The sequence below is a fragment of the Cnephaeus nilssonii genome (genome assembly GCF_951640355.1).
Source record: "Cnephaeus nilssonii genome assembly, chromosome: 19".
Classification (NCBI taxonomy): Eukaryota; Metazoa; Chordata; class Mammalia; order Chiroptera; family Vespertilionidae; genus Cnephaeus; species Cnephaeus nilssonii.
In genome coordinates this window covers 3,655,203-3,671,900 of record NC_137090.1, presented here as the reverse complement: position 1 = coordinate 3,671,900, position 16,698 = coordinate 3,655,203, and the positions used below count along the sequence as shown (strand labels likewise).

General features: G+C 43.7%; 1 protein-coding gene across 1 annotated transcript; it reads right to left on the bottom strand.

Annotated features, from left to right (window-relative positions):
• Positions 1 to 625: 625 nt before the first annotated feature.
• On the bottom strand, positions 626 to 12,020 carry SUMO2 (small ubiquitin like modifier 2). Its single transcript, XM_079797895.1, has 4 exons — positions 11,834 to 12,020; positions 10,103 to 10,234; positions 4,869 to 4,940; positions 626 to 1,281 (listed from the first exon to the last, which is right to left on the bottom strand). The coding sequence occupies exons 1-4, from the start codon at positions 11,852 to 11,854 to the stop codon at positions 1,219 to 1,221; spliced, it is 288 nt and encodes a 95-aa protein (XP_079654021.1). The 5' UTR covers positions 11,855 to 12,020; the 3' UTR covers positions 626 to 1,218.
• Between the last annotated feature and the right edge of the window lie 4,678 nt (positions 12,021 to 16,698).

The window sequence follows — 16,698 nt, the reverse complement described above, 5'->3', positions numbered from 1 at the left end:
TGACAACTCTCTGGATCAGTTTTCTCATCTCTAAAACAGGGGTTAGAATTAGATCATCTTCTTTTATCTTTCCTGCTCAAATACTCTATTGGTTCTATAGCCGTGATCTTTCCCCATACATTTGAAGACAGTAATGACCTGTATATTTAATGCTAAAAGAAATATATGTAGATAAACATTTTCTGTCCTTCAACATCCTTAAATAAGAAACAGATTAGATTCTATTTTAGATTAGGGCATACTCATCAAAGTGAAAGCTAGAGAAGTTAAGTGACTTATCAGCAGTTAGCTAAACCAGAACCTTTTTTCTAGCTGCATTTACTAAGACCTCAGGTAATGGTTTACAGAAAAGAATGCTTGAGAGTAAATCCACACAGTATGACCTATTTTTTTTTTTTGCTAGTAAAGTTGCATATTTGGGCCTAAGCTTTTTGAACAAAGAGGAGGCTGGAACATCCGTTGATAGTCATTTTTATAACTTTGTTACTCTTTGTTTTGCATTAGTCTGTCAAATAAAAAGTTCTATTTCTTCCTTTAAATGTTACTTCTAGCAGGCCTATTGGTATCATGTTTTTTCCTAAACTTCAATTTTCTTATTTAATATCCTCAGAATAAAGAGAACAGCTCATTTTAAACAAGAAGTTTATTTAAACAACAAGACACTTGACTTGAAGGGAAAACTATCTAGGATTCATTTTTTTAGAGTAATTTATCCCTACTTAAAGACAGATTGCCCTACATGTAACAGCTACGTACAAAAAAGTTATAAAATTGTCCTTGGTTTTACAATGATAAATGAAAAACATTAAAATTCTCCAATCAAACAAGGTATGCAAGAATTTTTATGTTGTTCTTTTTTGTTAAACAGTGAGAGCAAAATAACTTACTGGAATATAAAGATAAGAGCTGAATGAGCATGCCACTAATGGAGAAAGGGGGTGTTTTCACAGAACCAGTATTTTTCCCCATCCCATCTCCATTTGATGTAGATCAAAACATACCATTGGCCATTTAGTTAAAAAAAAAAATGCAAATGCTTGTGCACATACATCAGTTACTTTATGTACAATAAAGGAATGGGGAAGGGGAAAATGAAAGAATAGAGAAAACTATACTGTAGTAGTCAGATGTGTTGAAACCAAATTGCAGTTTTCTAATTGAGAATGTCTTCTTGGTCTGGAGGAACAGAGTTCTGGAGTAAAGTAGCAGGTTCCCTTTTTAGTAGACACCTCCTGTCTGCTGCTGGAACACATCAATTGTATCTTCATCCTCCATTTCCAACTAGCATAAAGGAAAAAAAGCCATTGGTAATTCAGCTCTTAAAATTTATAACTATCAGACCTAAATATCCTGAAAAACTGCACAAGTGTCACCCAATTCCAGTGTTGGTTATTTTAGACATCCCAGACACTAACTTAGTTAGCATCCCACCTTAGGTTTAAGTAATTTTTCACTTGGTAACCTTTTTTATTTTTATTTTTTTAAATATATTCTTATTGATTTTTTACAGAGAGGAAGGGAGAGGGATAGAGTTAGAAACATCGATGAGAGAGACATCGATCAGCTGCCTCCTGCACACCCCTCACTGGGGATGTGCCTGCAACCAAGGTACATGCCCTTGACCGGAATCGAACCTGAGCCAAACCAGTTAGGGCTGGTATCCTTTTTTAATGAAGATTATAGAGAACTTAGCTTTTAAGTTAAAAACTGAACATGTCTATGAGTTAAATCATCTCCTTTGAGTACTGAAAATAAGAGTGATGCGTGTAAAGGATCTCACTATGTTGTTTAGATGAGCAAGACTGGAAATAACCTAAGTATCATTAGAAACCCAAAGAAATACTATACATTCATAATGAAATACCACATAACTATTATTAAAGAATAAGCAGATTTACATGTGCAGAAGTAGAAATATCCCTAGAATACTAAAAACATTTATAAACTAGGCAACATTTGTGTTTTTAAGTGTGTGTGTGTGTGTGCGCGCGCTCGCGTGCATGAACGTATCCTTCCCTATGCATAAAACAGTGGTTGCCTATATGCAGTAAGGAAAGGGAACAGGCAAGAAGAAACTTGTGTTGTTGTGTTTTAAGTTAATTTCAACTTTAAAATGCTATTCACAAATTAAGTTTGCAAGTTTCACTATCCATACATTATACACAAAACAACCATGTTGATAATAGGGAGGTTTTGGTACATATGGCAACACTGTAAACTGCAGGAGTGGGGAATCTTTTTTCTGCCAAGGGCCATTTGGATATTTATAACATCATTCTCAGGCCATACAAAATTATCAACTTAAAAATTAGCCTGCTATGTTTGGTCAAACATTTAATTAACTCACCCCTAATACCTTGGCAGGGCCAGACCAAATGATTTCTCCAGCTGTAGTTCCCCACCCCTGCTGTAAAGTAAATAACCTTTGTAACAGTTTATTATGCTGACAATTACCCTTAAAAATTTCTTTAAAAAACTGGTAATTTTGCAAATAAAACAATCTTGAGCACCTAACGACAAGAAAGGCAACTGTTTCTAACAAAGTCCAAATATACTCAAAGTAGAGCTAAGGCATTAAAATATTAATAACTGAGTCTCAATTCCCTTTGTAAAAAGGCATAGCATTCAGTTATGAGAATTAAATGAGTTGAAGAAAGTATTTAACAGAATGATGGGCACCATAATTATACTGCTATTAAAACTGGCTGGTAAGATTTTCTGATTTATTACAGTTCTTCTATTTCATATTGGGAAAACAATTCTAAAACAAGTCAATTTCATTCTAAAATGAATTCAATTTGAAATTCATTTGAAGATTTTGTAATGCAGGTCTGAACAAATCCTCACAGTTTAGTGTTTGCAGCTAGCATGGTAGACCAGCCTTAGAACTATTTTCTGGTGGGGGGTGAAGGCTTCATAAAACAGAAAATACATTCTAATCAGACTTTAGCTTAATGAATTATTTTTATTCTTTTAAAACCATCAACTCAGGCCCACCCAGGGATGCAAAAAAAGCAAACAGCAAAACCACAAAATCAAAAACACACACACATCCAAACAGGTCTTCAGCCTATCTACTGAAACGAAACTATTGGCATTTTAAATTTTATAGTGAAACTTTAAATGCTTTTAAAAGATAAAAGCCTTTTCTCTTTCATCAAGAGAATTCAGCTCAACCTAGCCGGTTTGATTCAGTGGATAGAACATCAGCCTGTGGACTGAAGGGTTCCGGGGTTCGATTTTGGTCAAGGGCACATGCCCAGGTTTCGGGCTCAATCCCCAGTAGGAGGGCGTGCAGGAGGCAGCTGATCAATGATTCTCTCTCATCATTGATGTTTCTCTCTCTCTTCCTCTCTGAAATCAATAAAAAATATATATTTAAAAAGAGAAAGCAGCTCCACCTTGTGGTTATGGACTATAATTGCTTCTTAGAGACTCACCAACGGAATTTCAAAATCTTCTTCCCTCAAGTATAACTCATAGATACTTCAATTTTTTGAAGATTATCAAGGAAGCCACAATCTTGATGTGCTGCTTCACTCTTACCATATTTTTTTAAAATATATTTTATTGATTTTTTACAGAGAGGAAGAGAGAGGAATAGAGTTAGAAACATCAATCAGTTGCCTCCTGCACACCCCTTACTGGGGATGTGCCTGCAACCAAGGTACATGCCCTTGACCAGAATTGAACCTGGGACCCTTCAGTCAGCAGGCACAATCCGCTGAGCCAAACCTGTTAGGGCCACACATACCATATTTATCACTTTCTGGTTTTTATGGCCTGATAAAAAAATTTCAAAAATACACAGACTCTAATTTAAATTTCCAAAGTGGAATTCTTAACTGGAACTTGAAAAGGTAAAAAGAAACAAAGAGCTTACAATGTGACAGACCAACTGCCCTGATAGGTAAAGAGATAAAGGATCAGACAGCATCACCTTTTTTTGTTGTTGTTAATCCCCACCAGAGGATTTTTTTTCCCATTGATTTTTAGAGAATGGAAGGAGGTGGGGGAGAGGGAGCAGCTGGGGGGGGCGGTAAGAGGAGGAAGAGAGGGAGGGAAGGAGGGAGGGAGAGGGGGAGGGGGAGGGGGGAGAGAGAGAGGGAGAAAGGGGGGAGAGAGGGGGAGAGAGGGAGAAAAGGGGGGGGAGAGGGGGAGAGAGGGAGAGATACAGATACATACATCTGTTACATCTATTGGTTGCCTCCCACACACAGGGCCAGGACTCAGATGGAACCTGCATCCAAGGTACATGCCGCCCTTCACCGGGCCAACACTCTAATCACTGAGCCACGTGGGCCAGGGCAGCAGCATATTTTGTACTGAGGGTCTGGCAAGCCACCTACTGTCAACAGCCCCCACTCTCAAACTAAGCTATCAAGAAACTTGCAGTTGTCCCGCAGGTATGGCTCAGTGGTTGAGGGTCAACCTATGAACCAGGAGGTCACAGTTTGATTCCCAGTCAGGGCACATGTCCAGGTTGCCGGCTGGATCCCCAGAGTGGGGTGAGCAGGAGGCAGTGATTCAATGATTCTCTCTCATCATTGATGTTTCCATCTTTCTCCCCATCTCTCTTACTCTCTGAAATCAATAAACATTCTGAAGAAAAGGACAATAAGAAAAAAATGGGTTAAAGTAAAACTAAATGACCTATTAGTGATAACCAGATATTTTAAAACCAGTAGCATTTCCTCAATCTATTCCTGTTTTTTTTCTTTCCTATTCCCCCTTGATCATCTTTTACATAGCTTTGAATTGTGATAAAGAACTCTATTTCAACATCTAAAAGTTAACAAATAAACAAAGCTGTTAAGCAAATTACAAAAAAACATTGATTTTTCTAGTTAACACAAAGAGATTTTTACCTGTGCAGGTGTGTCTGTTTCATTGATTGGCTGCCCGTCAAATCGGAATCTGATCTGCCTCATTGACAAACCCTGTACAAGAGAGTTTAAAAGCATCTTACTGCAAACAATAATAAAACTATATGCATATTTAGCCACAAATGTATTAAATGAGACATAAATACATTTGCTACCACCGTTTCTATGAGTAAAAAGATTTGGGGTGACTTTTACTTTCTTTAAACTATGTTTGATTTTCTTTGGAAAAATAAAAATTCTTCTTTAAAAAAAAGCTGTACTGCTTTTGAGACCATAGCTAATCCAACCTTGAATAGATCATACCTTGAGTCAAACTGTGCATTTAAATAAGATACTAAAAGGAAACCTGAAGTAACTGATGCCCACAGCAACCAATATTCCTCAGTGCATGTTAAAAAAGAGATCAAGCATTACCTTCCTGAAACAGAGTGGGAAAAGGGGTAAAGGAGCAAAGCATCAAAGCTGTTGATAACTGCAGCCAAATGAAGACAAGATAGAAAAATAAAGTTATCTTTGGAGGTATGGTATAAATATATTAACTTGAAAGATAGCTTTCTAGAAAGTATCTTACAAGAAGCCACTCCAATATCACGCTCAAATTATAAATTGTAATTGTTACACAAAAGCCATACCTCAATGAATATATTTTAAATCCTCACCTGAGGGTATGTTTATATTGACTTTGGGGTTTTTTTTTTAGAGAGGAAGGGAGAAAAAGGGGGAGGGAGGGAGGGAGGGAGGGAGGGAGGGAGGGAGGGAGGGAAACATCTTAAAAGGCTGCCTCCCACAGGCCCCTAGACTGGGAATGGGACCTGCGATAGGATGACACTCCAATTCACTGAGTTATAGTAGCCAGGGATCTATTTAAAATTAAACCAAGTTCTTAGAACTAAAAATATTCAAAGTGCTGATCAAATACTTATATAACACCTGTATTCTCTTAACAAGGATTTGCTGAATCTGTCTTTGAACTATCAGTAACATGAAGACCATATTACTTCCCTTTAAAACTCTATAGACACATACCACTTACAGACTAGCCCTTGCCCTTGTCTTGAAGAATACAAGCAATCCTCCATCAGGTAGGTGAAATTCCTCATGACTTTTAATTTTAATTAGTGATTACAAAAGGAACCAAGAATTCAATGCCAAGCACTAATTACCAAGTTTTACATATTTAAAAACACTCCACTGAAGATTGTGCTTCAACAAAATATTAAGCACCTTCTATATGCTGGGTTCTTCCTCCACTACATCCAGTGGTAAGGTCATGTAAGGACAATGGTGCAGCCATTCAAAATAAAAGGGGGGGGAAAGGCAGGGCCAGAACATAAGCAAACTGTATTTTTTTATTTTGTTTTAATCTTCACCCAAGGATGTTTTTTATTGATTTTAGTCAGAAACATCAATGTGAAAAACATCCGTATGTGCCCCGACCAAGGATTGAACCCAAAACCTTTTGGTATAAGACAAGATACTTCAACCAACTGAACCACCCAGCCAGGACTGTATTCCTTTATTGCCACCTGTTTATATGCTTTTTTTTTTTTCTTAAATATATTTTCATTGATTTCAGAGGGGAAAGGAGAGGGAGAGATAGAAACATCAATGACGAGAATCATTGATCGGCTGCCTCCTGCAGGCCCCCACTGGGGATCAAGCCTGCAACCTGTGTATGTGTCCTTGACCAGAATGGAAACCAGAACCCTTCAGTCCAAAGGCCAGCGCTCTATCCACTGAGCCAAACTGGCTAGGGCTATATGCTTTTCTTTATCAATAAAATATTTTTCTATGGAGCAAAAGTCCAAAATTCAGAAAACTTGTCTTTAAGGTTCCTTAAGCCAGTAAATTCAAACAAGGGATTTACATTAAACCAGTACTTGAGCTCCTGAATAAATCTCATCCCTGAGCTTTAGAGTTGTGCCTGAAGAGTTAGTTGTGTGAGCTTCTCTCTTTGGGTCCATTTTCTCATTTCACAAAAATGAATTGGAATAATCCAATAAATCTGTGCCCTCTGAAACCACCTGACACTCCATGAAATAATCTGTAGGGTAAATCCACACTACAGTGGGAAAGTATGCTCTCGATCAGTTAGCTGAAAACTTTGTGGCTGACATAAAGTAGGCAAACTCTAATTCTACACGTGAATGAAAAACTTATTTAGGAACCAACCTCTGGAGATACTAGATTGAATGTTCTCTATAATGTTTGATATGCCAGGTATTGGTCTAGGCCAGGGGTCCTGAAACTTTTTAAACAGGGGGCCAGTTCACTGTCCCTCAGACCGTTGGAGGGCCGGACTATAGTTTAAAAAAAAAAAACTATGAACAAATTCCTATGCACACTGCTAAGTTGGCTGCTAAGCAGGACAGGCAGCGGCGGCAAAAACACCCGGCGGGCCGCATGTGGCCCGCGGGCCGTAGTTTGAGGACCCCTGGTCTAGGCTCTAGAGAAATAGTGATCAAAAAGGCCCTATGCTCATGGAGCTTGCATTTCAGTGGAGAGACAAATATAGACATCGATCAATGAAAAATATCAAACTGAATGAGAGGATTGAGTGCTGGGAATAGAAGCTCTTTGAATTAATCAGAGACATCTCCAAGGAAATAACTTAGCAAACTGGAATAAAATGGCTGAGGGCTCAGCAATAGCCAACAGAAATATAATGTGAGCCACATAAATTTTCTAGTTGCCACTTAAAAAATATAAGTAAAATTTTAATAAAATATTTTAATTCAAAATACTATCATTTCAACACGTACTCAACATTTTAAAAACTAAGCTACTTTACTTTTCATACTGAGTTTTCAAATCTGTTATATATATATATATATATTGCACTTTACCGCACATCTCAATTTGGACTAGCCACATTTCAAGTGGTAGTTACATGTGGTTTGTGAGGACTGTATTGGACAGCACAGGTTTAGTTAGAGAATTTGCTGATGGCTTATATGAGTTAGGAAGCATCATCAAATATGACCCCAAGGCCCAGCAGGGGTAGCTCAGTGGTTGAACATCGACCTATGACCCAGGAGGTCACAGCCTGGGTTTCGGGCTCAATCCCAAGTGTGGGGCATGCAGGAGGCAGCTGATCAATGATTCCCTCTCATTTATGTTCCTATCTCTCCCTCTCCCTTCCTCTCTGAAATCAATAAAAATAAATAAATAATGACCCCAAGGTTTTGACTTCACAACTAGATGTTGAATATTGCTGTTTACTTAGTGGGGACACCAGAGAAGAAGATTTCTAGAAGTAAAATCAAGAGTCCTCTTTTGGATGTTCGGTTTGAGATGCCCATTATACATCCACTGAAACTCCCAAGTCAAGATATCATCAAGTGAGTTCATTACAAAGTTAATATGCACATTCAATTAATCTTGATAGGAAATCCATGGTCAAGAATTTTCACCTGTCAATTCTTAGTCTTAAGAATTAGGTAGCCCATACCTACACTTAAAAAGCAGGGAGTCAGCCAGGCCGGTGTGGCTTGGTGGTTGAGTGTTGACCTATGAACCAGAGGTTGAGGTTTGATTCCTGGTCAGGGACACGCCCGGGTTTTGGGTTCGATCCTCAGTAGCGAGCATGCTAGAGACAGTATCTCAGCAATGTTTCTACCTCTCTAGCCCTCTCCCTTCCTCGCTCTCTAAAATCAATTAAAAAATAAAAATAATGAAAAAGCTAAAATTTAGCCCTGGCCGTTACTCAGTTGGTTATAGCATTGTCCCTATACACCAAGGATGCAGGTTGGATCCCCAGTCAGAGAATAGACAAAAATTGACCAATGAATGCATAAGTGGAACAACAAACCAATATTTCTCTCTCCCTTCCTCTCTCTAAAAATCAATGTTAAAAAGCTAAAATTTAATAGTAATTAGAAAAAACTTAAGATACACAGAGAATTTTGTTGAAAACCAGCAAATTTAAGCATGAGTTTCTGTTCTGTATAAGGTTTGGCTACATAAAACTTCTACAAAATGATTAGCTTTAAAAATTCCCCTGTAACCTGAAGGGGAACTTGTGTTCAAATATGAAAGGTGCCAGTGCAAAAAAAAATCTTTAGCACAATTAATAAGTACATATTCACTAACTGATAGGGGGATTTCACCAAAATTCTTCAAATAACAGTATACTGAGGACCTGGCTGGATAGATAGATATTGGTTAGAGTGTCACCAATACACCAGGGTTGTGGGTTCAATTCCTGGTCAGGGAACATACAAGAGCCAAACCAATAAATGCATATGTAAGTGGGACAACAAATCTGTTTCTCTCTACCCCCATTTCCTGTCTCTCTAAAATCAAGAAATAAAAATTTTAAAAATACTTCTGCCAAGTCACTGATGTAGGTACCAGAGTTTTTGTTATACTTGCAAAAGTCATTTTTTAAAGTTGCCTTTGTATTGTTAGACTCATTTTCACAAAGGGAAGCTTCTTGGTCTTACAGCTTACATTTACCTCCCAGCATCTGTATATTTCTACTTCTTCTTTATTTTTTTAAAATATATTTTTATTGATTTCAGAGAGGAAGGAAGAGGGAGAGAGAGATAGAACCATCCATGATGAGAGAGAAACATGGATTGGCTGCCTCATGCAAGTCCCCCACTGGGGATGGAGCCCACAACCTGGGCATGTGCCCTTGACGGGAATCGAACCTGGGACCTTTCAGTTCGCAGGCCAACGGTCTATCCACTGAGCCAAACCAGCTAGGGCAGGTTAAATTTCTTGACATCCACTATTAGTGTAAAAAGGGAATATTAAAATTTTACACGCTTCAGGAAAATTGCAATATCCTTAAACTCACTTTTTTTTTTTTAACTCACATTTAATTGTATTTCCAAACTGGTCAAAATAGTTTTGACATAAGACAAATCTGAAATGGATAAAAGCAGAGCCTGACAAGAAATTTTACTATGTTCATTCTTATATCACCTTGGAAACAAACCACGTGTTGCGAGTATAATTTGATGCATTGGTGGCACAGGACTAGACTCTAGTCATACATTAACCAATCCATCCTCAGGGTTTTCACGAAGAATCAACATACCAAGTCCAAGTGTATGATAAAACTGATATGTCAAATACATAAGTGCACATTCATTCTACCAAAGTCAGTCTACTTATTATGCTAGTCTAGTTTCTATTCTCATGAAAATAAGGCTTGTTTTTCATTTAAATAAGTTTTATTCGGTGAAAGTGCCATGTCAGTTCCTCACCTGTCGTTCACAATAGGCTTTCATTAGTTTACTAAGTGGTGTATGCCTCTTAATCTTAAACTGCACCACAGAACCATCCTGCCCCGCCACCTTCAAATTAATATGATCGTTGTTCTCAGTCTTGACTCCTTCCTGTTGAAAGAAAAATAAAAGTACAATTTGGAAAATGTGAAAAACAAACACCTTTTAAAGCAGCTGCAGCCCAAGTTGCTTCAGAAATCAACAGGTTTCTCATTCTGTATGATAAAAGAGCATACAGCTGTTTTCAGCCGCTGAAATCAATCTGAAAAAATGAGAAACCCTGAGGTGACATTAAATAGCTGTCTGTCACAGAGACAGAAAAGAAGCCTCATGCAATACTAGCTACCCGTGGCAACAATCAATTTTTAAAGGCGAGTCCCCCTCAATTTACTCCAGTGCTCTCTTGAATTGTCTAAAATGGCATATTCTGTCCCTTCCAAAATCTATCTTTTCCCTTAAAAAATTAAAAACGAGCGTCCTTTCCCTTTTCAAAGTACAGATGCAGGGGAACAAACCGAGAGCTTGCACCTCAAAACTCGTCACAATTCTCTTGTTAAAAGTTACCAAACTCAATCTTATGACTTAAATCCCAAGTCCCATTAATCAAAACTAATGGAGGACTATCCTGCTTCTCTCTGAAGCAGCGGTAACAACTCAGAACCACCGTTAAGGTCCGCCTCTCTTTGCAGCTTCATTTTGTTTATTTTGAGTGAAGAGCTCTTTTTCTCCCCTCCCCTTTGTTGACATGAGTCAAATGAAGTTTATTCCAAGTCTTCCTCGAAGATTTCGCCCTAATCTGAAGTTCACCCAAATCCAGCGCACAAAGCATCCTGTCGCCCCTAAATCCCTTCGGAAAGGAAGGGGCGGGTGTCGCACACCAAACCAAACCGAAAGGGGAGACCCGGGTGCCAGGTGGAAGCGTGTGCCTAGTCCCCCCAGGAACAGGCGCCTCAAAACCCGCGTGAAAAAGTTGAGCCCGAGGAAGTCTCTGCGCGAACATCTACCCCAACTTCTCGAAAGCACATGGCCCCGCAGGTGAGGGGTTATTTCACAGCCAAGGAAAAGCCCCTGCCCATCCCCCTCCGCCCCCCGGGGCCCGAGGCCATTAAAATGGGAAACACTCCCCGGGAATCCCAGCCCCTCGGGACCGCCCGCCCGCCATCCGGCTTCCAACCCATCGGCGGCCCATTGATTCCTCCCGCACCCTCACCGGGCCGCCGCGGCCTGAGGCCGGGTCCCCAGACGCCCGCGCTGCTCATCCCTGTGGGGGGAAGTCCCGGGCCAAGGGAACTCCCCGCCACCGCGGAGGCGGCAACACCCGCCTCAGCTCCGCACGGGGTCCGCCGAGGGTGGGGACACCGCGCGCCCGAACGCCCCTCCTCACACACACGCGCGCCCGCCCGCCCGCCCGGCCCGAGAAGCCCCGCTCGCAGCCGTTGGCCTGCGGGCGCCCGCGATCCGCCCGCCCAACTCGCGCCCGGCGCGCACTCTGAGGCGGCCGGGGGCGGGGGAGGGCCGCGGAGCCTCCTCCAGCGCGGGAGGGAGGAAGAGGGGAGGGAGGAAAATGGCGCGGAACGCCCGGGCCTGAGCCGCGGCCGGCCCGTGAGGGGCCCGGGAAGGCGCGGGGAGCCCGCGGTGGCGCGGGCTGGAGACCGGCCCGCGCCGTGACCCCGCCGCGAGGCGAGGCGAGGAGGCCGGCGCCGAACTCACCTTGGGCTTTTCGTCGGCCATGGCGAGCGCCGGAGTCTCCTCAGCTGCCGCTTCACAAAAGAGGTACCAGGTCCGCACCAAACGAGCACACAAGCAGCACCAGGAGCGGCAGAAGAAGGAGGCGGCAGCGGTGGAGGAGGGAGAGGGCGCGCGCACGCTGTGCGCTCCCTCCCCCCACCCTGCGTGCGCGAGCACGAGCCGCCGGGGCTTCCCATTGGCTGTCGCCTCGCGGGAGCGCGCAACGCTTACATAACCACCCCGCCCCCCCGCCCCGCGCTGCCCCGGCCCGGGCCCGGCGCCTGCCAGGCCGGCGGGAAGAGGCGCGGACACGCGCACCCGGCCCGCCGCGGGGGCGCGCCTGCTCTGGGCGGGGCTGTATTGTCCTTCGGTGGTGGAGCTTAATCAAAATGGCTTCCAGCTGGTCCTCGTTGAGGACGAGGAGACTTGAGGCCTGGACGTGAGACCCACGCCGGGCAAGGCCTAGACGAGGAAGGGGGAGCCTAAGTCGTAGCCCCAGCACGAGGTTCTAGGGGAAAAACACACACCCTTGTTCATTGGCCCAAATGCAGAGCTCCTCGGGGTTAGAGGGACATCCCGCTTCCTCTCAGTCAGCCTCTCATCCTTTGGATTTTAAAGCTTCAGCCTCAACCCGCTTCCCACCAAGTTCCCGCCTCGGCGCAGGGACTGCTACGGCGCTGGTAACCCTACACCTGGGCTGGCTGAGTGAGGGGCCATGTTCATCCTACAAACTCCTCACTCAGGGCCTGGCTCCCAACCTCCAAGAGGAAACAGAATCCGCCGGAGAGAACGGCCCCATATCAGGTTTCCAAAGCAATCAACCATTTCCTCCTTCCGTCCGGTTACAAGGCGGAAGTGGGTCCCCCTCTCCCCTTCAGTAGGTTTTATTTTAGCCTTTGTCCCCGTATTTCCTTCTGCTCCAACGTCAGCGTGGAAAAAGACGCGGTTCTATTTCTGTCGTCCGTTACCACCACCATCTCTCTCCGTTCTGGGCCAAACGACTTGAAGAAGGGTCCATGCCAGCCGCCTCCACGCCCTCCCCTCGCACTCTCGTCGGCCCACTGCCCTCTGGGGCTGTTCCCGCAGCTCCAGGAAAACGGCTCCCCACAAGGTCACGGCCGCCTCGGCTGAATCCAGTGTGCCTGCCAGCTCCTCACTCCTCTAGACCTCCCTCCCGGGCGACTCTGCACTGCGGCTCTGGTCCGTCCTTGATCCCTTTGCATTCCTTTTCCTCCTCCGCCCTTCCCTTCAAATGTTCCTTGGGCTGTGTTCTAGAGTCTAGAATGTAGACCCTTTCTCCCACCCCCATTCTCATCTATTTGTTACTAATTCTCAAATCTGTATTCCTAGTCCAGAGCTTTCTCTGAGCTTCCAACCTATAGATCCAACTGGCTTCTGAACGTCTCCACTTGGATGGCCCAGATGCGCCTCAAACTCAGCAAATCTCAACTGAAATGCCTCACCTGGCCTTCTCCGACCTGCCCCTCTCCATCCGTCCAGGTCCAGCGAATGGCGCACCAGTACGACATGGCTCCGTGCTAGAAAGGGGGCATCCTAGACCCCTTCCTCTCTTTCACACACTCCCCATACAGTCCACCTCCGAGTCCTGTGTATTCTGCCTTCTACTACTACCAAATATGTCTCCTTGTCTCCAGCCTCTGACCGGCCTCTGGGTGAGGCAGCGTTTGCTGGGCTTCCAGCTGGTCCTCCATGGGAAAGCGGAGGCGTAAAGCCTTAATTGTAAGACAAGCCAAGGAAGGCCGATTCAGCAGGGGAGGCAGGGAAAGCCCAAGTTCAAGTCAGCTCTCCCCAAGGCTACTGCAATAGCCTCCTGACGGGTCTTTTTGTTGTAAGGTAAGTCCCACTTGTACCTGAATATTTAAGTGAATCAGAATCAACTAGGGTGCTGATTTCCGCCCCCCCCCCCCCAATATATCCTTATTGATTTCAGAGCTGAAGGGAGAGGGAGAGAGAGATAGAAACATCAATGATGAGAGAGAATCATGGATTGGCTGCCTCCTGCACGTTCCCTACTGGGAATTGAGCCCGCAACCCGGGACCCTTCAGTCCACAGGACAACGCTTTCTCCACTGAGACAAACCAGCTAGGGTTAGGGTGCTGGTTTAAATGAATGTTCTCAGGCCGTGTGGCTCTGGGATCCCTCCTTTTTAACAAGCTTCCCTGCTGATTCTTAAGCACACTAAAATCTGAGAACCACAAGCCGTTCTAAAATAAAAACAAAAAGAGTTTCGGCCACATTTTGGTTCCGTGGCGATCCTCTACTTATAGGATAAACTCCAAACGTGTGTGTAAGACCCACAAAACCCTTTAAGCGCTAACCCAGCCCTGGCCAGGTAGATCAGTTGGTTAGAGTATCATCCTCGACACACCAAGCTTGTGGGGTCAATCCCTGGTCAGGCAGGTACAGGAATCAACCAATGAATACGTACATAAATGGAACAACAAACGCGTCTCTCTCTCTCTCTCTCAAACAAACAAAAAACTAATCCAGGTTAACCATTCTAGCTCTCTCTCATCATTTCTTCCAGGAAGCCTCTGCTTCTTTGGTCATAGTCAATTAGCTGGGTTCTTGAATGAACCTGCTCTCTCTCAACTCCAACCTTTTGTCCATTGTAGGTGATCAAAGATTCACTGAGCCCTGACCGGTTTGGCTCAGTGGATAGAGCGTCGGCCTGCAGACTGAAGGGTCCCAGGTTCGATCCCGGTCAAGGGCATGTACCTTGGTTGCGGGCACATCCCAGTGGGGGTTGTGCAGGAGGCAGCTGATCGATGTTTCTCTCTCATCGAGGTTTCTAACTCTCTCTTCCTCTCCCTTCCTCTCTGTAAAAAATCAATAAATACTTAAAGAAAAGGTGAAAATGTTCTAAAATTGATTGTAGTGATGGTTGCACAACTCTGCGAATGTACTTAGAACCACTAAATTGTAAACTTGAAATTTGTCAATTGTATGCTATTGAATTATAGCTCAATAAACTTATTTAAAAAAAAAGATTCACTGAATGCATGAATAAATTGAAACTCACTATGGGAAGTTCCTGTGCTAGGCAGTGGGCAGACAAAGTCCCTGACTCAAATAACGTAATTTCGGGGGTGGGGGTGGGGTTAGGAAATACACAAGAAGTGAAAGGGGAAGAGAACCAACAGCCATGTGTCTGGCACTGTGTGGGGCTTTACTATTAGCTCATTTCCTGCTCACACAAAACCTTATAAGCGAGCATAGTATTTATTTGCTACTAAGGCTCAAAGGAGTGAAGTACCTTACCCAGTAGCACACCGCTGGCAGGTAGTGTTGAGCGAGCTCCTACTGTGTGCCAGGGAAGGCATATGCTGGGTGCTGTGCCGGGTACTGTAGAGAAGGGAAAAGAGATGCCATCCTTGCTGTCCTGACCCTAGGTCTTGTGCAGCCATCACACACCTCCCCAGCCTTGTAGGACTGCAGAACCATCGAAGAGGAATATGTCGTGTTAAACTTACCCTCATTAATATGTGGGCACTTCCAGTAATCAAATGCTTGTTTAGTTCTTAGCTTCCGGGTGATAGGTGTGTCCTGCAATATCCCCCCTCTCCAAAGTTATGCTAAATTACAGAATTGCCTTCAGACAATGGAGAAGCTCCTAAAACACAACAACAGTGAAGCATATTCAAATGTGTAAGCAACACATATTCCAATGGCAAACTGGACTTCTGTGAGCTGAGCGTAGGGGATCTACTAAAGTCATATACTGGGAGTCTCTTTCCAATGTCCAGGTTAAAAAAAAAATGGTGAAAAGATAGACATTTCCCAACATCAAGTTTCTCCCTCCATCATTTTAAAAGAATTGATTTTAGAGAGAGGAACATCTATTGGTTGCCTTCTGTAAGTGCCCAGACCCCGACCGGGAATCAAACCTGAACCTGCGACCTAGGTATATGCCCTGACTGGGAAGTGAACCCATAACCTTTCGGTATACTGGACTATGCTCCAACCGACTGAGCCACACCGGCCAGGGCTGTTGTCCCGTTCATTCATGCATTCACTATTTGCTTCCTGTGTGTGCCCAAATCGGAGATCAACCCTACAACCCTGACCTCCAGACAACACTCCAACCAACTGTGCTACCCCGCCAGGGCTCCCTCCGTCATTTTTATAGAGGTGGGGGGTGGGGATGGCTGTGCACTGGAAAAGAGGGCTTTGGAAAAAGAACGTGCGAGGAACACTATATACGGAAGAGCAGTGGCAGGTATTGAGTGAGTATTATGTGGAGATTCTGTGCCAAGCCTTAATCCTCACAAAGCCTGTGTTGTTATCCCCATTCTACAGATGAAGAAAGTGAGACATAGAAAAGTTGGACAACTTGCTCACCCAGCTTAAAGTGGCAGAGCCAGTATCAAACTGAAATCAAGATTTCTGACTCTGAGCCCAGCGCTTAGTTACTGTAGTACTTCATACAGCACCCGCCCTCATCTCCCGCCCTGTGGAAGGAGGCAGAGAGAAGACATGCAGAAAAAAACATCCCAGGCCCTGGACAGTGTGCTCAGTGGTTAGAGCACAGACCAGAGGGTCTCAGTTTGATCCCCATCCCTCCCCAGGCCCCGGTGGGGCTCGGGAGGCAACCAATCAATGTGTCTCTCTTACATCAATGTTTTTTTTCTCTCTCTCTCTGCCCCTCTCTCCCTCCCACTCTATCTAAAAATCAATAGAAAAAAATATCCCTTGTGTGAGGATTAACAACAACAACAAAGATCCCAGATTGGGGCCAGGAACACCAATCAAGTTGTTTTGACTTAAATTTTTGTTTGGTTTTCTCTCAGCAGAACTGAAGTTCCAGAGAAAGCTGAGACCTGTC

Bases quoted from the DNA above. Each gene is read 5' to 3' on its own strand.
- SUMO2 (XM_079797895.1), bottom strand. From the start codon at position 11,854: ATGGCCGACGAAAAGCCCAAG. The intron at 4,941-10,102 runs GTGAGGAACTGA...TCTCTTGTACAG, and splicing joins AAGCCTATTGTGAACGACAG to GGTTTGTCAATGAGGCAGAT. The intron at 1,282-4,868 runs GTAAAAATCTCT...CCTTTATGCTAG, and splicing joins AAACAGACACACCTGCACAG to TTGGAAATGGAGGATGAAGA.